The sequence below is a fragment of the Cydia pomonella genome, chromosome 3, assembly GCF_033807575.1.
Source record: "Cydia pomonella isolate Wapato2018A chromosome 3, ilCydPomo1, whole genome shotgun sequence".
NCBI classification, from domain to species: domain Eukaryota; kingdom Metazoa; phylum Arthropoda; class Insecta; order Lepidoptera; family Tortricidae; genus Cydia; species Cydia pomonella.
In genome coordinates this window covers 17,185,358-17,210,704 of record NC_084705.1, presented here as the reverse complement: position 1 = coordinate 17,210,704, position 25,347 = coordinate 17,185,358, and the positions used below count along the sequence as shown (strand labels likewise).

General features: G+C 40.4%; 1 protein-coding gene and 1 long non-coding RNA gene across 2 annotated transcripts; one reads left to right on the top strand and one right to left on the bottom strand.

Moving 5' to 3' along the window:
• The first annotated feature begins 1,222 nt into the window (after positions 1-1,222).
• On the top strand, positions 1,223-3,916 carry LOC133516177 (uncharacterized). The gene is made up of 2 exons (XR_009799184.1): positions 1,223-1,785; positions 2,243-3,916. It is a non-coding gene; the product is annotated as an uncharacterized LOC133516177 (long non-coding RNA).
• Positions 3,917-3,941: 25 nt separating this feature from the next.
• LOC133516176 (uncharacterized) lies at positions 3,942-8,639 on the bottom strand. The gene has a single exon (XM_061848960.1). The coding sequence runs from the start codon at positions 8,167-8,169 to the stop codon at positions 4,207-4,209; it is 3,963 nt and encodes a 1,320-aa protein (XP_061704944.1). The 5' UTR covers positions 8,170-8,639; the 3' UTR covers positions 3,942-4,206.
• Positions 8,640-25,347: the final 16,708 nt, after the last annotated feature.

Here is a 25,347-nt window from a genome sequence, read left to right as displayed (position 1 = left end):
CATCTGATCCTCGACAAATTGCCAATCGCCTTGAGTAACGCTAAAAATACTATCGCAACACAAGCAACTCAGGGAAATTGAATATCATGAGCTGAAGTCACGCCCGCGATATTGAAAATTGGATCGTGACCCGCCTTGTGGACTTTCGGATGCCAAGCTTTCTTAGAAATACATACAGAATCAAGGAATAAAGTGCACACTCTTAGGCACACTCGCATAATCCTTAGGGTCGGCTTTTAACAGTCTAAATTACTGAAATGGACACATTTTTTGAAAAATTTGAGGAAGCTTTGATGAAATTTTCAGGTTTGACCTCACCTCTTGTACTTTTACTAGCTTCTAACTAACTACCAGACGACTCAAAAACGCCATAACCTTATCTGCATCGCCACGATATTTGTACCTACCTAGTTCTTAACTCAATTTGGTCCCATCTGGGCAAAAGCATGAAACTAGATTTGCATACTCGTATGAACGTAGCTACTTTAGGGGCAAAAATAAATGAAAGTGGAAACAAGTCGTTAAGTGGTTGTTTCCTAGGATCCGCTCGGAAATCTTATCCTAAGAATTAGGAATTAATTCAAAATGATTAGGGCGCGATGTTGAATTGTATTTTCTTACCGTGTAGCCTATGGGCGCCATGATTAGGGTTATCTTAAGGCAACGGCGACTATTTCCGGAACTCATCAATGACTTAAAGCCCCTATAATCCCTTAGTTATGCTCATGACCTTATTCTCAACTAATAATCCGCCGTCCTAATTACTTAAGTACAAGCCGCCATTGGGTTTAACTATTCAGATTGCAGCAATTTTCCCGGACGCTAATTGCATGAATAATTCCCGGGATGAACAAACATCGGGAGCTGTCCGTAATCCCTGCAGGGCCACAGATTCCCTTAACTTTGTCCAAACGTCAGTTTTCTTCGAATTATTTAGCAGCTGCTGTGCCGTGGGAAAGCGTGTTAAGGATGCATTGTTGCAGAAAAGTTAGCGATTTTAAAGCAAAAACAGCATTTGTAAGTATAAAATCTTGAAGAGGAGGTGGAAAGAGGCTAGGAGGGATATGGCCATGTGATATTTACTATAAATTGGTAAGGTTGCTTATATTGCTTACAGAGTAGATTATGCATTAGGCGTGTAATGGAAATGCGATATAAATAATACTTGTAGCGAAAAATATTTTTCACTTCAGTAGCCTAAGCACGGATACTTTGCAAAAAAAAGTATATTATGATGACGTGAAATATTTTTCTGTTTCACAAATAGCTTTTTCAAATTTCAATACACTTACATTAAAAGTTAGGAAGGAAATTCAAAATTGTGATACTTAATATGAACTGAAGCTACAACGTTAACCTAAATGTCTAATAGCAAAAAAAAACAGTAATGTATGATAGTTGTAACGATGCACTTTACTCTAATATAAATAATAAAATAGGAGTAATTTATTACATAACACATTAGGATTTAAATAAATAAAAATAATCTGTTCAATGCGCGATTGTACGCTCTGCGAAACAACAGCGTCAGTAGTTTTGACCGCGCCTAACGTTCGCTCTGCACCGGCCGTCTCACTCTGCTCCCGACCGTCTTAGGGAATGGACCCGTGCCGGCTGCGTTCACGGCATCGCGCCGTGTCTTCATACGCGCCGGACGGGTCTAATAATTCTTTAAATTACGCGATAAAATACATTATATTAAAAAGAAAGAGTGATAAATTTATTAGAAGTTTAATTACGTATATAAAAATCTAGTTGAGTTCCGTCTTGCACCCCGAGTAAAGGGTTAGTGTTGAAACGTTATTGGATTTAAGAGTGTACTTGCTTTTAGTGAAAATACGCTTAAAATAGTGTTAATTATTTTTTATTACATGCTTAGGGTTTTGCGATTAATATTCTTTGCCGAGTTATCGTTTGTGAAACCCTACGGCGTAACGGCAAAATCCCGTTACAATATGGCTACCCATACATTTGGCCAACTTTCAATTCTATTTAATCATCTTGTTACTTTAATCTTCCGCTTAACAAAGTTTAATACTCTATACAAATATTAGCGTTTTTAATAGTAAGCAAATTTATATTCTTGCCACTTTGTTTTGCACCTGCTTTGTAACTCCGTTCTGGTAATGAACACCCACCAGCTGCATTCTGCTCCCTTTCGCCTAGCTTAGAGACATCATTGGGGTTCATTACGAGCGGCTATTTTATACATGTGTCTAAGGATGGACGTTGCGAATTCCAGGGTGCAAGTTCCAGATTAGAAAAACCCTCGGCGGCGCGGCTCCTTGTTCCCGGCCGGCCGCAGAGTACCGAGGGACGCAGAGGCCTCCATCCACAACTGCACCAGCGATCCACAGCACTTCCCCATCGTTCCCCATCAACCCGGAGCGCTCCAGCGGCGCGACCAGCTTACGCGACAGGGGAGTGTACCGCCTGCCATGGAACTAGACAGGCAAATTCAAATTAACGGACTTTTACCACGGCCCTCGCTCGGTAAAGTTTTTTATTTTTAATAAATCATTTTATTTGAAAGCGTCTGGGTGTTTTCTTAACGACCCAGCCTTACCCGTTTCATAGTAACGAGCAGATTACCTGTATATTGAAGCAAACGATTAAAATATGTATAAATAGGACTTGCCCGCTCCTCTCCAAAAATACTGAAACCTTATTTAACCACGCTAGGTACTCGTACTCGTATCTTAACGCAAAATGAACTTAAATGGTTACAATGAAATGCTACATTGTTTTAACAATTGAAGACTCTCCAGAGAACGATATTTCACCCCTTACAATGTTGCCGTTTAATTTTACTAGGTATCTTACGTTTACTGGTACTAAGACTATCCTTTCTTAGTAGGTATTTGGATTTACTTTAAGTATTTAAAAAAATACGATTTAGACATATCGCAGTATTTGCAATTCGATTGTGTTCAATACCGCGAGGTACGAAAACTTTAGAGGTATGATTATCTTGTTTCTTTTTCATTGAAATCTCACAAATTATCTGATTTGTAAAAAAATTTGAACAGCTCTCAGCTTGTTCTGCACAAAGCTGGGTGAAGAACGATGGGTGAAGGAAAGCGATCAAAATCGTTTTTATATACCTATATGTATTATTTCCTGTCTTTTATACCTCGATGGAAGCAAACAGGTGAGCGCTTGCAACTTTTTGGAGCTTACACGCGCGTTGCCGACTCTTTAAAGTTACAAGAATTCACTGTTTTGACAGGTGAGAGTCAGAATGGCGGGTGTACCTAAATAAAATTAAATGAAAACCATACCATATTTTTGTACCTAATTTGTACTATTTAGTACCTCCTTTAAAAAAAATTTTACCTCACGGTACTTAAAGTTATCACCAAAAAACAGGTCACGCGCCATCCTGACAGTCAGAATAGCGGGTGTACTTTATTACGCTATGTTCCCGTGGTTATTGATAAATTCTATAAAAGCCAAATTTTTATACCTTTTTTGTACCTTCATATTCAATTATAATACGAGTCATTTTATTTTTGGTTTCCAAGTTTTACTCATTTATATTTTGCTTGCTATTACAATTTTGCAGGCGTTATAATTTTTCAAATTATCGATTTCATTTTTAAGAAAAAACGCTAAGGTACAATTATTTTTATTACGCCAGGATTTAGTACCTTTAATGTTTAATCTGTTAAGTTCAAATAACTCAGTAAATCATGTCTATTTTGTATTATAAGTCGCAGTACTATTTTGGATGTGATATTCTGTAAGGTGGCTACTTTCCCAGTCGGGCTGATCCAGATTCGAGCACGATCTTCGTTGTGCCTTACCTCTCTTTTGGTTGAATTGAATATAGTTAAGAACATACCAAATTGCTAGAGGAATAAATATATAACGCTTAATCCTTTTTTCTCACTGAAATAGTTTCAATAAACATGTATGAGAGGGTTTCTCAGGGATTGATGAAATAACAGAGACGTGTAGGTTTAGAATCAGTCTATTTGACTACTAACACAACAATCCGTACACTCACAGGTTACTTTACACACAATTTAGAGATTTAAGCCCAATAATCAGTTAATCTACAGTTTTACATTAATTATTTTAACAAGTTTATCGAGAGCGCGATAGTGTGTCGACCGACAAGACAGAACCCGCCGCCATGCTGTTGCGCGGGAGCGGGACGACATTACTACTCCTAACGTTAGAGTGAGATAGATGGCTTTCGCTCTACTCCGTGTAGCGCGCCGGGAGTTGTCCGCGAGAGGCGCGCGCGGGTAATTTGAACGCGGTAGACGTTTGACCGTTGGTGTCATCTACGCGGTTTGCTATATGCTCCCCCTCTAGTCCTGGAGAACGCCCCCGCTCCTGGACTAGTACCCTATCATTCCTATCAGTATTAGGTGGACGTCCACGATTCCTCTTAGGAACAACAGGTCTTGGGGTATCGCCGTCGTTACCTCGGTAACGAGTAAGGTCCTGAGTGTGGTATCTTCCGAGAGAAATATCAGGTTGGTCGGTGCTAGCGATTGTATACGTTGTAGGGCTAACCTTCTCTGTTATGACGTACGGTCCATCGCGACGTGGGAGAAACTTTGCAGTTACATCCTTGGACGTGTTACTGAGCAGATGCGACTTAAGGAGGACCAAGTCACCTACCTCAAATTCCTCTGAAGGCCGGCGCGACGCATCGGCATACTCCTTCGCTTTATCTTGTTGGATCTCCACACGTTCCCGAATCCCTGATAACGAGTTTAAAAACGATTGGAGATACGGAGTTATCTGTGGGACAAAGTTATCTTTACCCAAGATAGCACGAAGGTCATGGATGACCTCTGTGGGTGACCGCATTTCCCTGCCGAAAGTCAAATAAGCAGGTGATTTCCCTGTAGTGCGGCATCTTGCACTATTCAAGGCGAACCGAATCACCGGTAATTTTCGTGGCCAAGAAGTGTGGTCTTCTTCCACGAGCTGTGCCAACATCGGTTTCATGTCTCGGTTCTTGCGTTCCGCAGGGTTAGCTTCTGGGTGATATAACGGGGCAAGATTCTGTTTTATCCCTAGAGCTGCCATGCACTGACGCATAACTGCGGATATGAATTGAACACCATTGTCCGAAATGACTCGACGAGGTAGACCAAAACGCATAAAATACTCCTCGACGAGAATCACCGCACAGGCTTCCGCGGTGGCGTCCTTAAGTGCGTATAGCTCTGTCCACCGGGTAGCAGTGTCCTCGACAAGGAAAATCCACCTCTCCCCCTGGTCTCCTGGTGGCAATGGACCGAATAAATCCATGGCCAGCACTTCATTGCGCTGGTTCATGAGCGGTGTTTGCAGAAGACCTGGAGGCTTGGTATTTATGGCTTTGTAGCGTTGACAGTGTATGCAGGCTTTGACATAATCAGTGATTATTCTCCGCATACCTGTAAAGTAGTACAGCTGGGCAATCTTCTCGTACGTACGATCGACGCCAGGGTGTCCGGCTACCGGCGAGTCGTGGCACTCCTTCAGAATCTCAGCTCTGAGACTAATGGGTATAACGAGCTGTGGAGTCTCGCTATCTGAATCGGGGTTGTACCTGTATAGTACCCCTTGTTCCATCAAGTAGCCGCGCTCCGTCCATCGCCGAGATGCCACCTCGTTAGAATCCTCGACTTCTTTGACAATCTTCTCCACTTCGGGGTCAGCGAGCTGTTCGCGCCTCAACTCTGCTGGGTTTTTCGTTGGTAGGTCAACCACAACCAAGCAGACTCCGCAGTCCTCACGAGAGTCTCCGGAGCAGACTGGTCTACTCAGCGTGTCGGCTACCACGTTCTGTACTGCTATAGGAGGGTGCTCACCTGTTTCTACCCGATGCTCAGCATAAGGGGTTGGAGCTCCCCCTGGTGTGAAGACGTGTGCGTGCCTAGTAAGGACGCCAGCAAGCGCCTGACGCTCAGCTGGTGTAAGATGACTTCCCTCGTCATCCCGAAGAACGTTTGTGGTAGCACAGGTTCCACTGGGCGAAGTAGGCTCGAAACATAGTTTATACTGAACCGTGCGGTTCCTACTGAAACACCATACTAACTCGAGGAAATCAATATCTACCCCAGCAGCAGTAAGAAAATCAATGCCTAGCAACGTTTCATTGTTAGTCGCGTAAGGGAAAATTAGGAATGGAATCTTAACAATTTCCTGTTCTAATCGCACCTCTAATACGGTAACTAGTACTTCCATCGCACGCGACACCCCATCGGCCAGCTTAATGTTGCGCGTTATCGTGTGGAGCGGGTGGTTTCGACGCAAGAGTATAGCATACAGCGTGTGGCCCGCGACACACCGCTTTGCACCCGTGTCTACCAAACCAGTGCCCTTCACGCCTAAAATCTCTATATTAAAAATCGGTCTTGTCGTTCGACCCACCGTCTCGCAATCCCCATCAACGTAAGTCATATACAGGTATATCAACTCATCGTCGGAAATCTTACCACAGTCCGCGCCAAAAAACGTGTCTACTTCCGTAACATCCCCGCTATTTAAAGGGTTAATACACTTTGACGCAAACGGTGAGTATTCATTATTATTACAGGGACGATTATTATTATTTACGCACAAAATTGAGTTACGACCGTTTGTTAAATAAAGCTCGTTTTGTTCACGACTATCCGTCATCGAACATTTTCGCGCGTCTTCGCTTGAAATTACTGAATAATTACTAGAACACGTCGGAACTGTAATAGAACTAAGCGGTCTGCGGCAGCGAAATTGTTCGTTACATGAATGAGGGTTAGTCGTTTGCAAAGAATTGGTAGCACACGTAATATTTTTAACGGCTTTAGGTACAAAAGAATGCAAACATTTCTCACCTGTAGTAGCTGTGGTGGTACATGCAGGAATCATATTGCTACGAGGTACATTGTATTCATAACAATGATGAGTAGTGCCATTTTCGACTTTATTACTATGCAGAATAACGCTCAAATTGCTGCATGTGTCACTCATAGAAAAATAGGCATTTTGTGTTCTATTTTTAGACGCGACATTGCACGAGTTGAAATCGACACTATAAAAGCTAATATCACTTGTTTCACTTATAGGTCGCACATTTGCACTATTTGCAATGTTATTATTAGACGTGGACTCACCTGAGTTCATAAGCTTACGGCACTGGTCTTTGGAGTGTCCGAACCTTCGGCAGTACGCACAAACGGGTCGCTGCTTCTTCACAGACGCGTCAGCGACGGTGGTGGTGATACCGGTGCCGGGACCTTGCGCGACCGCCGGTTGAGTCGGCGTCGGCGGCGTGCGCGGCTGCGCGAGCGCGGACGATTGCGGCGCCCGGGGCGGCGCGGTCGCGGCTGGCGCGCCGCTGGCGTGCGATGTACCCGTACGCGCCGTGGTTGTCGAAGCAGGAGGCGCGCGTTGGTTCGAGGTCACCGCGAAGTTTGCAGCCTGCGGCGGTGTTTGTTTCCTCTCCCCCTCGTCGAAGGAATCCTCCACGCTTCGTGCACGGCGGAGTAGCTCTTTAAAGCTTGCGACGTCCTCCCTCCGTAGCCTCTTCCTTATCCTGCTGCTCAGGAGTCCATAAGTCATGTCGAGTTGCGCCTTTTCGGAAATATCTCCCTCGGGAAGCCGCGCGAAAAGGGAACGTATTCGCGCCACAAACACGTCGGTGTTTTCCGTTTGCTGTGGCGATGAAAATATTTCTATGTATATGCGGTGGGGCGGGCGGCGATCGCCGTAGGCACTTATAAGGTTCTCTTTAGCCTGCTGCCATGACGTAATTTGCTGCTTCACGCCCTGCCACCAAGTCGCCGCGTTTTCTTTTAGAAGGTATGCCAGACCGCGCAGGACATTTGTATCAGAAACCTGTGCGCATTCACTGTAGGCGTCTACTGCGTCAATAAATGCTTCCACTGACTCCTGCGGCTGACCAGAGAACGTAGTCTTGCAGCCCGTTAACGTTCCTTGACCTTGAGCTGTACACGACGTAGTACGTGACGATACTGATTGTAATAATTCTTTCAGAGCTTCGGTCTGCGATCGCTGTAGCGTCTCTATGATGTTTTGCACGTTTTGAGTCGAAAACATAGTCATATCGGCCATTGCCGTAGTCACCGCGCTTTCTTCGCAGATCTCACCAACACCGCCATTTTGCTCGTCGTCGGTGCTGGGCTCTGTACTAACCGCTTTTTTCGTTTTCGGCGGCATATCGACACACTCACTAAAGAAATGTACTTTCAACTACACTTTCGAACGAACTAGTTATTATTTCACGTTGGATGCGCCATATATGAGAGGGTTTCTCAGGGATTGATGAAATAACAGAGACGTGTAGGTTTAGAATCAGTCTATTTGACTACTAACACAACAATCCGTACACTCACAGGTTACTTTACACACAATTTAGAGATTTAAGCCCAATAATCAGTTAATCTACAGTTTTACATTAATTATTTTAACAAGTTTATCGAGAGCGCGATAGTGTGTCGACCGACAAGACAGAACCCGCCGCCATGCTGTTGCGCGGGAGCGGGACGACATTACTACTCCTAACGTTAGAGTGAGATAGATGGCTTTCGCTCTACTCCGTGTAGCGCGCCGGGAGTTGTCCGCGAGAGGCGCGCGCGGGTAATTTGAACGCGGTAGACGTTTGACCGTTGGTGTCATCTACGCGGTTTGCTATACATGTAAAAAAAATCTGAGGAGCTCTGCTGTTTATAGCCAACAAAGTAGCTCATAATGAAATTCTGCAGATTCTCTAATATAAAGCTCAGATAGCTTGTACTTTTTTTTTAATAAACGGTAAGTGTTTTGTACGTGTTCTACGGAGTTTAGTAGGGTTGTCATCTTTTAAAAGTCATACTATACCTAAATATATTTTTCTCCAATATGCTCGGAAATGTTCACCTTATTGTAGCAAAAATAGTACGCCGGGAGTTCTTTGTTATGGTCAAACTCAAATAAAAAAAAATCAAACCATTATTATCATGTTGTAGCGGACGGGAAGTTATTTTTTCCTGCTTTCAAACATATACTCAAACAAGCCATTAACTAGCAAGTTGCTTGAGCATCACTTTCTATAGGAGTTGAAAGATTTAGTAATTTTTTAGTACTTTGGGGGAGAATTTCTCCCAATAGGTTGAGTTTGGGCAGCTAAAAAAAATACGTGTCTTATTTTAGACTATTCTATAACATATATAAATATAAATCAAATCGGAACCGGATGGTTGGGTACCTTTCCTTGTAAGTTTGTAACTGGTAACGAGAAAAGATAAAACTTTCTTCTTTTGTAACCTCACAGCGGTTACAAATCATAGTTACAAAAGCGGCCGAGAATGTTTGTAACTGGTTATGAAAAAAGAGTACATTTTCTTATTTTGTATCTGGTTACAAAACTCGGTTACATACGCGGCCGAAAGGTAAAAAATAATTAAAGAGGGAAAATGTTTTTAAAGTTTTTGATGTGAAAGTTTTATTTGAGTGCTGGTTGATGCTCAAATTATGATTATTATATCTGATTTCCTCGCATGTTTGATGAAAAGCACTATAGTATATGCCTGGAAGAGCAATTCGTGGATTCGTCTTCTTTGTCGACTTGTCGACGACAAAATCGAAACTCATCCACGAATTGCCCTTTGCCGGCCTCTACAATAATGTACTATTACGGCCTCCTCGTAGTCGGGATAGTAGTGCCTACGAAGCTGAAGGTGCCGGGTTCAAATTCTGGTAAGGGCATTTATAAAAAAAATCTTTATTTCAGACCTTGATCCCATACACTGTTAGTTTTAACTTACTTTCTTAAGCACACTAAAAATTACTACTATTATTTATTTGGTGTATTCCTGAGTTATGGATGTTTTCGAAGTATTTATCTACATATATCATATTCTATGGGGCTAGGTCGATTTGTGTAAGATTAATATTTATTTGTTTATCTGATGTTGCGTATTTTTTATTCAATGGAGACTATATATAGACAGATTTAAATACATCGATATTTTAGAAGATCTTGTTGAAATCATATTGGGAATGCCAGAGGAATTCATAGAAAATATGTATTTTCAACAAGATGGAGCTCCCCGCACATAATAGTCAAATTGTCAAAAACTTTCTCAATTATCATTTTCAACGTAACTGGGTTGGTACAAACGGCCCCATTAAATGGCCCGCAAGATCGCCTGACATCATACGACTTGATTATTTCTTATGAGGTTACGTGAAAGATGAAATTTACAAATCAAATTATGACACAGTAGAAGATTTAATAATAGCCTTAGAAAATATCTTAACACAGATGCCCCCCATAGAAATACGAAACGCAATAATGCATTCGTTACCCAAAAGTTAATTAATCTTAGGTTACCATTTTGAACATTTACTGAAATAAAGTAATTATCTTATTGTCGGGTTTTTCTTTCAATCCTTGTGACTTAAGATTCGTATTATCAACAATAACAAAGAAAAAACTCGCAGAATTTATACCTAACATTGTTTACATGACTTCGAGCAGGTTCGATTCCCGGTTATGTATGAGAGATTAAAAAAAAGATTGAATGTCATTATTATTAAATTTAAAATCGAAGCCATGTTTCCTAAGAACAGATGTGGCTATCTCTCATAGTTTCTGACTTCTCCATACTGACCGTTTTGGATTGATCACCCTGTATATTTTAGCAACTTATGGCAAAAGCAGCAATTTCATTGGCAAACAGTAAAATTTTAGGGTTCCGTTCTCTAAGCGTGACAATCGGAACCCTATAACAATTACTAAGCTTACGCTGTCAGTCTATCTGTTGGCTATTAAGAATATGTACGGAAAAAAAATGAAAAATAATGTACAGTGTGGTAGGAAACTTTCCGGCGTGAATCCAACTCTCTGTCAACTTATTTTTTTAATTCGAAGTACGATATCGATATACTCGTATATGACGTCGACGAGACAAAATCAGCGATAACAAGAGCTGTCAAAATTCAATGAGAAATTTCCCTTCTATGCCTTATTTTCAACGGCGTCATCCCTGCCTTAAGACGTTACGTACAACGAGACACTACACGTCTATGTCTACGGTGTAGTAATAACCTGAAACCGGGTGATAACGACTTTGCGGCGTGTTCATGAAACGGGTCGTTTACCAGAACTTGGGAGGCCAAAAACAACCCGTTATTCAGTCATAAGGTTTGGTCAGTACCTAGTCAAAATAATTTACAACTACATTTTAGTTGTAAATTATTTTACAATTTTGATTTTACCAATAACAGTCGATTAGGTAATTTTATGGCAAACTCGAAGTGACAGCTCTAGTTATACTCCGTTTTTTTAAAGATTAGAATTTTTCTTACCTCATAAGTAGTGGTAATTAATTTTTCTTCCAAAATTCTAGGGTTCCTATGATATATAATATTTCGGTATAATAGTGCATTGTTAATCAGATTTCATTTTGATGACTACCACTACTTTTAATGTTATAAAATATCTAATCTTGAAAAAAAACGGAATACGAGTACAGCACACATCATTATCAAAGGGTTGAAGGTATCTACTGACTTTATATACTTAAAAATAAACATTATGTATGTCAATAACTCAATCAAAGTATATTTTGTGAACTCAGATATAACAAGACCGGTGCAGAGTCGAAAGATCAAATGTAATTTCCAATTGGAAATGTAATATCTCACGGGTTATTTGGCCCGCATTCAACACATCCCCGGCTTGCACGCAAACTATCTAGTCATCCCAGTGGATCTAAAAACAGAATCATGGGGTGCAGGGCTTCTTACTAAATACTTGAAATATGTGATACATGTAACTGATAATGAAATTTGTTTTTGTCAATATAATTAAGGCGATAATGGACGACCGCTTCTCCATACAAACATACCTATTCCGAATATTCCTTTCTGGATATTTACTTTTTCGAAAATATTTATACACAATTTATTGTATAATTATTAACATAAACCCTTCGTTTGCCTTTTTTTTCGATTTTTGGGTTTTTTTTTCCACACAAATTCCATGCGTACAATTTTTTAGATACTTACTCCCAACTCTTATAATATTTCAAAAATCGAGGAAAATCAAACTCCTAACTCCTCCTTTAAACTTACGCTAAATATACATAATATTGTGTAAAAATGTTTTTTGTAATGTTAATATACTTCATATCCACAACGCGCACGCCGCCAAGGAAACACGTAGATGAAGAAGAATTCTTCTTGCCCTCCGCAAAATTAACTTTGATGAAGATTTTTTGCTATCACTATCAATAAATCTCTAAATTGTTCTTAACTTGCACTTTACTCGTCAAACCATCAAAACGTATATATGTGAACTAGAAAATATGCAAGCAAAACTTAGAACAATTTCAACAGACTGATCGAGATTAGGAATTTGGAAAGGAAATGACCTCGAGAACGAAGCTTAATCAGAAATAGGTATCAAAATTCAAGCAACTGCCAATTTATTCGAACGTACACTAACATCAAAATGAGGCTCAGCTTGTATCGTGGGAATCTCAGAGAAGTATCAAAATGGTGCGGTTCTTATTTTAACAGAATATATTATTGTTGTATTTAAATCTAAATGACATCATTTTGATGATACTTAATTATATAAATGCACGCGAAGCATTCAAGTAAAGATTTCCACAAGTGATATGGTAAACCTGCGCTTTGAAGCGAGAATCGAAAGAATGATTACTTAGTGTGTTTTTTCTTGAGACTAAAGTTTGGGGTTCTTCTAAAAACAGGCTTTTTAGAAGGGGTCTGCAATTTGCAAGTGTTCATAGACTTTATGTTTGCTTGGCACCGACGTCGTATAAAAATCATAATTATTGGCTTACAGCGGCTGTACCGATATTTGTTAGCTGGCCCCAAGTTAAACCCACCCGCGGGCCCTGTGACAAATTGCGCGAATGCTGGTTTGTCTACCCTTGTTTCATTGAAAAGTCTCAGCTTAAGAATACTGATGCTAGTGTTATTTAATAATCAAAATCAATTTTTTTTAATGCATGATACAATATCAATCCACCAATTTAAAGTGCACCTTTCTGAGGTACATACCGTACCCTCATCAGAAACTCGGGGAGTACCTCCTCCTAATAGGATCCTCTGTGGTACACAGGAATGAAAAACCAAATATATAATATCATAGGAATTAAGAGTATAGGGTAGGGGTAGGGTAAGTGTACATAACAAGTAAAAGCGCTGCGAAGGTGGAGTACCTTTTTAATAAGAAGGGACGAATTTTTGCGATAAATCAATAACGGATTAATTGATCATATTCGCTATAATTTTCTTTTAATGTCTTTATTAAGCTCTACTTTTAACATTTTTTCCCACCCAAAAGGAGGGAGCTCTTTTTATCAAACCCATGCAAAGGGAGGAGGGACATTTTTTAGAGCTATTTATTTATGAAAATATAAACTTTATCAGAAAAATATTGTTGAAGACCCCTATTCGTTTTGAAAGGCCTATACAGGGTGATATCGAGGTCGTGGAGCAAGAGAACAAGACATCATACAGAATTCAAACATAAGCCTAATGATGTTGCTAAGAAAAGTAGTAAAAAATATTTTTGCATACAATTTGGTCACCCTATTCGATGTGACGTCTTCTCGCTTTCCATACAGCGTATGTTAAAAGTCATAGGTGACCATGATTTCTTAATATAAAATTAATTTTACTTGAAAATCAGAAAAATTAAACTACTTATCTTTAACCAAATACTAGTATATGATAATGTGGATCATTTACAGAGCCAGAAAAAGAGGTTCCGGATCACGACCCAGAAATCATCCTGTAGAGTTGAAACGAAAAAAAAAACATCATCATTTTTTTATGTCCTTCATTTTTTTCTACATTTTTATTTTACCTCTCTATGCGCATAATTGATTTATATGTATATAGGTATATTCATGCCATATTGCAACTTTTTAGCACTAACGGTCACGGAACAAAGCCTGTGACGGACAGACAGACGGACATGGTGAAACTATAAGGGTTCCTAATTGACTACGGGACCCTAAAAATGCATAGCGATCAAAAACATGTAACGTCTATAAAACGCAAGGCTTTGTTCTACGAGTGTTATTTTCATATCTATTATATCACTCTATGACGCAAATTTCGTAAAAAATAAAGGTTAATTTCCATAAAGTAGACAGATTCGCCGTAAACCGAGTCTGGAACATGATAAAAAATATTTTCATATACTCGTAGGTCATAAATACTCGTAAATCGTAATGGAAGACGGAAAATTTAGGGTATTTTTAAACGGGTTGACTTTTGACACGTACAAAGTGCGAAAAATATGTAATATTATTTAAAAATAATAATATGTATATGTCGAGACGAGACCGCAGAACCACGCGGTACCATATCGGTTCCTCCTCCTCCTCCTCCGACTCCTAAAGTTTAATCATTTGCGTCGCCAAAATAGTATCGATTTGTGATTTTCTAATTTATTTTTATTCAAGGGCTCAACCTTTTTAGTTACCTACTTTGACTTTGGGCTATAGATCTCCTTTAGTAACTTTTTTTAAGAATTTTAAGATTCAATACAAACATTGACTAACTAGAATATTTAGACAAGTAGGTAAGTGTGGGCATTCAGTGATACATTACATAGTTCAAAATGAGTGAAATTTGTAAGGTAAGTTTAAAATATCTGTGACGTTTACACAATAAATGTGACTTGCCAGCTACCTACAAGTCGACACTCCGTTGGGATGTGTCATGGCGGGCAGGTGGCTAGGCAAGCACACGATCACAATTTGTATTTTATTTACCACCTTGTCAAATAACGGAGTTAAGACGTCACAATATCTACAAATATGAAATGATTTATCAGGTATCCTTAAAAACGATCTCCAGTAAAACGCTTCTGAACAATTCCCAAAATTCCATGTAAATAACATCAGCTCATACATCAACCATATCTCCTCCCTTGGCAGCATCGCTATTTAACCACCTTTATTCTATGAACGACCAAACTACGCAAGACTGCCCCGACCCTCTTTCACCACACTGCAACGGTACGGGCTACAGCGATAGCAGATCTAACTCCGGAGTTCAGCGTTAATTGGTTGATCGTGGGAAAGATTCCTTTGAGTTTTCAGTCGGAAGTGATAATCAGAAAGGCACTTTATGTTTAAGGGATAACGTTTGAATTGTTTTGTGAAATGGGCGTCTTAAGATTTATGTGGCATGCAGTACAAAAGACACAAGGATGTTGGTGCTGTGGTTAGATATTATGCTTTTAAGCGAGTAATGGGTAAACGTTGTCAGGTGGAGCTTACTATTATACTCATATTTATATAAAAAATAAATTATTTCATGTTATAAATACGTTCCATACAATTAAACTTAATGCATCGCAACTACAAAATCAGAAGACAACAAGAGCCAGGATCTATTCGGTTAAGAGTGTAAATATGCAACCGACCTAACCTCCGCTTTGACAGCTCTGGCCTTTCTACGCCTGCATAATTTGAATATGTACACAGAAAATTACCGTTTAAAACAGGATGTGAAACGTGCATTTTTAAGAGAAGCGTTTGATAATTGTGAAGCCAAACGAATATCGACAGTTTTCATCACACCTTCGTAATCAGACTAACGCAAAAATTCAATTTTGAACTTTAATTAGTCCCTTCAAGGTTGCTTTTGCGACTAAAAAGCGCAGTAAGATACGAGGTTGTTGAAGACTGTCTATATTCGGAAGATAGCTAAATGCGCTGTGAATTTGTTGTCAGTTGAAAGATAAGCACGCGCTCTTCCTGAATGCTTGCCTGTTAAAACACAGAGTAGGAACAAATCAGAAACTGTCCAGGTAGATTTATATTACACTTGATTATTTTTTGCGTTAGTCTGGTTTTTAGGGTTCCGTACCCAAAGGGTCAAACGGGACCCTATTACTGAGACTCCGCTGTCCGTCCGTCCGTCCGTCCGTCTGTCACCAGGCTGTATCTCATGAACTGTGATAGTTAGCCAGTTGAAATTTCTACAGATTATGTATTTCTGTTGCCGTTGTAATAACAAATACTAAAAACATCAATCAATCCCCTGGCTTTTTCCCTATTCGGGGTCAGCCCTCCTAATACATTTGCGCCAGTCATGGCGGTTCTGAGTCAGTTCTGGCGTTAAGCCCATCGTCAGCATATCATTGTTGATAGTCCTTGTCCAGGTTGTCGGTGGGCGGCCTCTTCCCGTCTTCACTTCATCTATGGCCAGAACCTTTCTGGTCATATGATCCAGGTCTCTGCGCATGACGTGGCCATACCAGCGTAGACGGCTTTCCTGCATTTTTTGTGTTATGTCAGCTATTTTAAAAGTCTCTCGAATGAATGAGTTCCGATTCCGAGTTTTGTCTAACCTCGTAACTCCTCCTGCCCATCGTAGCATTTTCATTTGGGGCAACATGTATTTTCTGGTTTTCACTTTTCCTGACTGTATCTCATGAACTGTGATAGTTAGCCAGTTGAAATTTCTACAGATTATGTATTTCTGTTGCCGCTGTAATAACAAATACTAAAAACAGAATAAAATAAATATATCTTTCCAATCTCGAGGTTCTCATCCAATCACCGAAGTTAAGCAACGTCGGGCGGGGACATTACTTGGATGGGTGACCGTTTTTATAGATAATGGTACGGAACCCTTCCTGTGCGAGTCCGACTCGCACTTGGCCAATTTTTCAACTAATTTCGTCGCTTTTTTAGGTAGAGTAAAATGAGAAATAAAGGAAAGACATTCCTAAAAACGAACTGGAATACCAAAATCTTAATCCCCAATATTGATAGTTATAGATAAAGAATACTTCTCAGATAACGTCAATAGATAATTATGTCATTCATTATAAATTAACCTTAAGCTAAACTAACAAACTACTCATAGAGGCCCCCGTGAGTTGTTCCCGGCGCAAAGGTGCCCATAACACTCGCTGCGTTACCGCGTTGAATTGCGATGGATAGCCTTTGCTCCAGGAGAGAACCCACGCGGGCATCACACCCCCCCTCCCTAGCTCGCCGCCCTATCTCCCTCATAGAATCCATAGCTTCCGCCCCCCAGCACCCTGTCGTCTCACAAGCCAAGGGGATAAAGAAATAATTATTAAGTAGGGCCGAATATTTGTCGTGCTTTTTCGCTGCAGCACATTCCGCAGCGGCCCCCGCTGTATGCACCGTACGGCTGAGGTGCAAGGCGGCAAAAGTGCTGAGGTGCGAGGCGACAAAAGTGCTGACGCACGTGGCGTCCCACAACAGGCACTTGCCCTTCTGCCAAGGGACCAAAGTTAAGCCGTCGGACCAAAGTTAACCTTCCCGCACAGCGACAACAACTCAACGCGTGATTCATTCGCTTCCACCATGGAGCCGCAGATGCATCTATGGGGTTCACAAACATTGCAGCCCAGGCGGAGCGCCACTGCCACACGCATTGAGTCGGTGTCCAGGAGAGTTCCAAAGTGAGGAGCAGGCAGAGCCTGCAGCCACACCCCCGCATCTGCCTTCGACACCGAACGGAGTCTAGCTAAGTCCACCCCTGTGGCCGCACCAATGAGCGGCGCTAGCGTTTCCTTGGCCCCCACGTTGTCCCATGCTCGCTGGACCTGCGGAGTTTCGGGCTATGCCGCCAATGGGAAGTGGGTCCTCCACCGCGCCAGTGCATCGTCAACAAACGGAATCATGACCCCGTCTCCATGGTAATTTAAAATTCTAGAGACAAGGCAAGCCACTCCGTGCGCCGACGCAAGAAACGCTGACAAACCCGCGCGCCTTAAACCTAAACCCCCATATCGAATGGGCAAAGACGCCAGGCTCCACTGGTCACTAGAAAGGGACACGTTGAGTAAAGCCTCCGTTGTGTCTTTCAAAGCGTCATCAAATGAGGACACCCCGTCCGGGCACAACCACGTCGGGGTCGTTCTCAAAAGATACATTATCTTCGGAACCGCGAAACACATTCTTAGTAATACCAGGGCGTCATGCGCATTAATTTCTTTTAAGCGTTCCTGGGCGAGCAAAAGAAGTTGTCTTCTAGCCTCGATAGCGCTTGGAATGGCCTCTGGAAAAAATTGGAGAACCCAGAAGGGTAAAAGTTCCAAGTGAAAGTTCTTTAAGACCAGGAAGTAGGGACGTGAGGGAAAACAAATTGGAAGAAGAAGTTGGTCCGCAGCAGAAATCTCACATTTAGCCGCATTCACCACCAGCCCCAATTCCGCAAGGCGAGGAAGAAGAGAAGTCAGGTCTTCCTTTACGACCTCTGGACTCCCCCCCAAAGTCCCGTCATCTAAATACCAGATGTTAAGCGGTGATTTAAGGGACGACACTATTTTGTGGATAGCGAGGCTAAAGGTAAGTGGCCCTAGCGGATCCCCCGGCTGCGCACTAGTGCGCACCCACCTGCGAAAGAATCAGAAAGTCATTATACGGGGTGACCTTAGCCATTGGATAAACCCTGAAATCCCACGTAGGGTTACATCTCAGGAATGTTCTGACGTTAATATTTTTTAATTAGAACAAAAGATAAAAAATATTATTTTCGAACAAAAGTTATTTTTGCAATAATTGACAACTAAAATAAACACACTGTGTTAATCTTTGGCAGTGTTTTTGACAATTTGTTCGAAATATTTGATAATGATGACATTTTTCAAAAGTCAGAACCTTATTAGTGTCATAAATAAAAAAGATAATCCAAAAGGTTGAAGAAGGTTCCATACTATTCTTTGAGGATATTACCTTAGGAGCTACTAACACATACAGGCTGCTCCAAAGTAAAAATTGGTAATTTGTTAATTTCTTCAAAACCGCTACACTGGCTGTTATGATACATTGTACACTGGTTCTAAATACCCTAATGCATATGTACCTTTCGGCTTTGTCCAATGGCTAGGGACACACTATATATAAGGTTAGACGGCAAGTGGTAGACCTGGTACAAAAAAGGGTACAACGATGGAATATTTTCCTCGACCTCGCTCAAAAGAACGTCCCTTTCGAGTGTGTTGAAAGCATTTTTCAGGTCTAATTTTATTATAACCCCATCTGCGTTACCCGGATCCGAAGCAAAAGTGCGAGCGGCATGAATTGCAGCCTCACATCCTCTCTGTGTGCCGAAACCTAATTGATGAGACTGCAGATAATCAGCCATCCGCTCTCTGACCACCCGACACACTAGTTTGGCTACCAACCGACGAAAAGTACTCCCCACAGCAATTGGCCGTATTCCGCCCTTCTTTTTCCTTAAAGCGCACAGCGACTCACCATATAAAAATGGACAGACTTCAGGGTTCAGCTGCACACTGAGTAAAAAATTGCACAATTTTACTAGGGACTCAAGAAGGCGCTGTCCGTTATCGCCTGCGGAACTCGACGTCAATTCCTTCAGATGAGTCGGTCGGATTCCATCCAAACCAGCGGCCGAACCACTGTGAAAAGTCCCCAGCGCTTGGACCACGTCTTCCAAATTAACCGTTAAGGCTTGAGCGGACCGATCTGGCTGCTGGGGAAAAGTTAACGCGCGAGACGGGGATGGGTGCTTCGACTGCAAGGACGCAAGTGTCTTAGGGCCTGGAGGTGCTATTGAGTCGTCCGACAACAGCACGCTGACAGCCCCTCGCACGACAAGAAGGAAGAAGATTGTGTGTTCTCAGATCTGTTTATAATACTAGTAAGCACACCATGAACTGGGATGTAACTTCCAATAATGTATGTTTTGGATCTCTTGTATAATTCAGAATAACTCTGATGATGAGGAGCTCCGAACGCTCAGCACGATTTGCGTTCTCGCGCGCGACTTCATATATCTAACGCAACTTCAAGTATGGAGTCGCGTGCGACAGCGCAGCGTAAGTCATGCTAAACGGTCAGGAGTTTCGGATGCCGTAGGAAGGAAATGTGTTAACATAATAAATAATATAAAATTTCCCCAGGTGCGATATCTACTCTATAGCCGCACGCCAGCTATCTTCATCGCGCTACAGACGCAGCAGTGTTAAACGTGACGTGACATCTTTGTCGACCGTAATGGAGGGGATTACGTCTGATGACAAATCTACCTAAACTTCAATTCAACTTGTAGATGACTTATAATATGATGCGTGGATGAGTACATGGATAATTTGGATGAATAAATCAACATCAGTTTTTTACATAAGTAATTTACATGTCAATTATCATTTTACAGGCAATAAAAACAAAATCAGAAAAAAACTATTAAATACAATTCGAAATAATACTATAATACTAATTATAAATAAAACTAAATATAAACAATAAATAAATCCAAACACAAGCCTTGGCCTCGGCACACCAGCTCCCAGTGGTTTCTACCGCAAGCGAGACAAATAAACATAAGTTACATAAGTTACACCGTCACATCCAAAAGTTCGTACCACTTCATTTTGCTTCGTGCAAAACTCGCTCAAAATCAGCCTCGCATGCTTGATTCCCCAACATGTTTGAGCGATGCATGAAACATGATTCTTAACCAGTGCATACGTGAAAGCGCGCAGCGCTCAAGTTGACTTAGCAGAATGATAACAAAGCACACTGTAATATTAATTAACATTAAATTAAGCAACGTGTGCTGCGATAACAACCCGGCGGGGATTCCCGTTACGCCCCTCTAGCGCTACTTGAAGAAGGGAGAGGCCAACGGTGCGCTTTGCCATGTAGGTTCAAAGTTTCGGACCTCTTTAGCGGTGGGTGGACTTTTATTTTACCAGTATGTCGGCGCAATTGATATGTATATCCATGCCAAGTTGCAGTTTTCTAGTGCCAACGATCACTAAGTTAAACCGCGGACGGTCGGATAGACAGACGGACATGGCGAAACTATAAGGATTCCTAGTTGACTACGAAGCCCTAAGAATGATCAAAATGTTATACTCAATTAATAACTTGTCTCACTTATGTAGTTTACGCCAAAAATATTTGGATCGTACACCTCGTAAGTACAATATAATTTTAATTACTTACCTATGTCACATAATTTTTTTACACTTAACCTTGGGTAAAATAATAGCCATGGGAGCTCTTAGTTCTGATTCTCATGAAATTATAATTAAATTTACTGAGAGGAGTTGTTGAGAACAAGAAAAGGCCAATTTACTTCTCTGCCGCGGAATTATATTTCACGACACGACAGAAAGTGTGAAACTCTAAGTTAAAATGGCAACGTAATCTTGTTACATAAACTTAGAAGAAACAGGCAAACTTCTTAACAAGTCACATTAATTCCGCATATTAAAACTAAACTGTCGAGCAATTTTCTATATTTTGTTCAATATAAATTTATTTGATTTACGTTCTGGTATGGCCATTTTTAACTAAAAACAAAGAAGAGCAAATCCGCGCAACAACGCCTTTGTTGTAGTTTTGTGCAAATAAAAATAATATAATAACACACAAAGCTATAAGTAGTGCTAAAAATATAGTTACTTATATATCTAACGTAATATTTTTACTGCCGGAATCAAAGTATGTAGGTAAAGGAAGTAAAAAAAAAGTATAAGACTGTATAAAAAATACCTACCTACAATTATCGAGCTTCCGTGTTTAATATCAAAGACGGTAACTTTTAATCATCAATAACCTAAACATAGAGCTCTGCTACCGGAACACACCCAAAATGGCCGGCGGATGCGGAAGCGGCGTACAATTAATTATGCCGCCGCCATAATAACTCGCTTCATTAAACAGAAACCTGAAACAAAGCGCTGACACTACAAAATGGCACACAATTTCGCTGGAAATAATAATTGGTAAACATTTCTATAAATAAATAGGAACGAAACTAGTTTCATCACAATTGTCTCTATAGCTAGATAATTTTATGTATTGAATAGATTCTACGTATAGAACTCATTTAGAGCATGCACACCAATGAGTTTGTTTTGTCGAGACATGTCGGTTGCTAATAAATATATAGTAATCTGTTTACCATAGTCACTTATGCACAGAATAAGTAATAGTATTTCATATAGAATGGTCAAGTAAAAGCTCCATCCCGTCTAAATGGAATTACCTCACCCTACGGCGGCAGATTTACTACATATTGACAGAATCTCAGTTCGTTTATCAGTATATATATACCTATGTATGTTCATATTATATACTGTGCGTTGATCAATTTCAGTAACCATCGTTTCTTCTACCACGCTGTGGTTACGTCGAAGTGAATGCCCTAAAAACCTTACACACACATTGATGCCTGTCAAACATGTCCTGCTTACATAGACACAAAAACGATTTCCGTAGTATGGCGTTTCCGCCCAGTGAGTTACGCGTTTCCGATCCTCTACATTCTGTACAAGATTGACAAGTTCGACGTCGTAGGCGTTGCCAAGTGATGTAAAATACATCGCCTGACCCGGACCCGCAGAGAAGGGCGGGGCATGATAATGATAATACCAAGATATTAGCTCAATTATCCGAAGAAGTGGAGTAATACCCCATACCCCTGGTAGTAGTAAGAAGTCAAGATTGTAGGTAGGTCCAACAGTCTTGGCTCCTACCGCTATAATGTAGAGATACAATCGAGTTCATAAATATGTACACATAATTTCACCTTACTGCAGCCAAGTATGGTTGATGAATTCGACTGTATAAATAACTAGGTACTCTGCCACTATCCACTATCCAGTCTTGTCCTTACATTCCAATACAAATACTCGTACCTACATTATCGCCATCAGCGTTTATTCCAGTCCATCCTCAGCTTCAAAGCCCAGGGTCCCCTTTCCAGTTTTTTCTACCCTCTTCATCCGGCTTGGCAGGTCGGTTTGGCACGGTCTTCAGATCATCCAGCCAGCAGCAGTTCTTGGGCTTCCTCTTACCGACACCAAATATAGCCGGCATAATCAGACATAATTGTTAGTTTTGACAGTCTGGTAATTTACTTTCCTGTATTGTGCAATAAGTAGATAAAATATATAATTTAGCTTCGATTATATTGTATGAGTATGAAATGTTTAAAAGCTATTTAAACATCTGAACCACCAGTGTATTTGCTGGAAAAAAAACCCCAAGGCAAAGTACCCAAACAGCGGACTCCATTTTTAGGGTTCCGTAGCCAAATGGCAAAAAACGGAACCCTTATAGATTCGACATATCCGTCTGTCTGTCCGATTATGTCACAGCCACTTTTTTCCGAAACTATAAGAGCTATACTGTTCAAACTTAGTAAGTGGATGTATTCTATGAACCGCATTAAGATGTTCACACAAAAATAGAAAAAAAACAATAAATTTTGGGGGTTCCCCATACTTAGAACTGAAACTCAAAAAATCTTTTTTCATCAAACCCATATACGTGTGGGGTATGGATAGGTCTTCAAAAATGATATTGAGGTTTCTAATATCATTTTTTTCTAAAATGAATAGTTTGCGCGAGAGACACTTCCACAGTGGTAAAATGTGTCCCCCCCCCCCCCCCCCGTAACTTCTAAAATAACAGAATGAAAAAACTAAAAAAAATATATGATATACATTGTCATGCAAACTTCCACCGAAAATTGGTTTGAACGAGATCTAGTGAGTAGTTTTTTTTTTTAATACGTCATAAAATTAAAAAAAAAATATTTTTATCAAACCCATACGTGTGGGGTATCTATGGATAGGTCTTCAAAAATTATATTTAGGTTCCTAATATCATTTTTTTCTAAACTGAATAGTTTGCGCGAGAGACACTTCCAAAGTGGTAAAATGTGTGTCCAAAGTGGTAAAATGTTGAACAAGATCTAGCAAGTAGATTTTTTTTTAATACGTCATAAATGGTACGGAACCCTTCATGCGCGAGTCCGACTCGCACTTGGCCGCTTTTTATTGCAAAGCCGTATAATATCTTTGCTGACGAGTATCCATTTTTTATGAATTGGATAACATAAGCGTCTGATCTTACAATTGATAGGCTCGGGTATAAAGCCCGTCCAGTGATAATAAAATTCTTGCCTGTGGGCGCGGGCAATTTCTCGGAAATCACCTGGCTGATTCACACGGCTCGCGATACCACGGTCTCTAGCATAAAATGGTGTAAATAACTTTGATGAAATGAAAAAACTTATTTCAGTACGAATAAGTTTTATGAAAGTTGGAAAAAAAATACAAGTTAATTGTATATTTTTCGACAAATATTACTTATATAAATATTACTTGTATTCGCCACTTTCCCGAATGAAGGTTGAGGGAGGCGATGGCTGAGATACGCGTCATACTCGTGAACGGGTTGCTGTTTGTGCCTTTGAAGAGAGAGAATATACAATCAAAAGATTTAATTTGTGACTCATATCGTATCTTGTCACAGTGACAATAGTATGAGGTCTCTAGCGACTATCATGTTGTTTGTCACTGTGCAAGGTACAGTCACGTCTGAAAATATCGGTACGAAAAATGTACCAAAAATATATATACACTACCTTAATATATAGGCAATAAAGTCGTGTATACATATTGTTGGCACTTGACCGTACGAAATGGGTGACAAATTAAATTGTAGCACCTCTGGAGTTGCAGGCGTCCATAGGCTACGGTGACTGCTTACCATCACGCGGGCCACATGCTTGTTTGCCACCGACGTGGTATAAAAAAAAATCTTTTGACTGTAGCCACTGTAGGTACCTTTATAGTACAAGACTAGACAATGACTTAGCGAGCGAAATCGAACGGAGCGTCTCCGTTTCAGCTTGGGCAACTATGATTTCGTATGTACGCCGTTTGTCCAGCTGCTCGGCAAGTTGCATTTTGCAATTCTCATGAAAATTTTGAGCAGCTTTGACAATTCTATACTTCGATTTTTTTTTCGAATTAGTTTTTGCACTTTTTATTAAAAATGGCGTGAGCGTGACCAAGGGGAAAGCAAGACAGCTCGCAAAGGCTCTATGGAGAGATAATGGCAATGAAATATCAAACATACATTCAGCGAATAGGCCACAGGGGCACTTTTACATGCCAAATTTTTACAAACAATAAAAATAACAAAATACATTTACAAATATGGAATCAATGAATAGTTATTTGTGCAACAAGAGTTAGTTTTTCTTGCGAGTGTTGATTTTGAGTCCCGAGTAAACGAAAGATTCTAAGTTAGAATCTTGAGCGTAGCGAGGGACTCAAAAACACGAGATGTAAAATAACTTTGCTCTCGTGTGACACACAACTTTTCACCTCAGTATTGAGAACATATAAAAGGTAAAAAAAAATAACATCAAGTAAAGTTTGTATTCCTGTATTCATGACCTTCACTAAATTCAAGTATACTTACCTGCATGACATCCTCATAATATTGGAGTCACAGGATGTTTAAATAAGGAAAGTCCTTAGATGCTACCGTAAAAACGTTTTAAGTGAAAACGTGTTTTCTCTATACTCTGTATCTTTAGGTATTT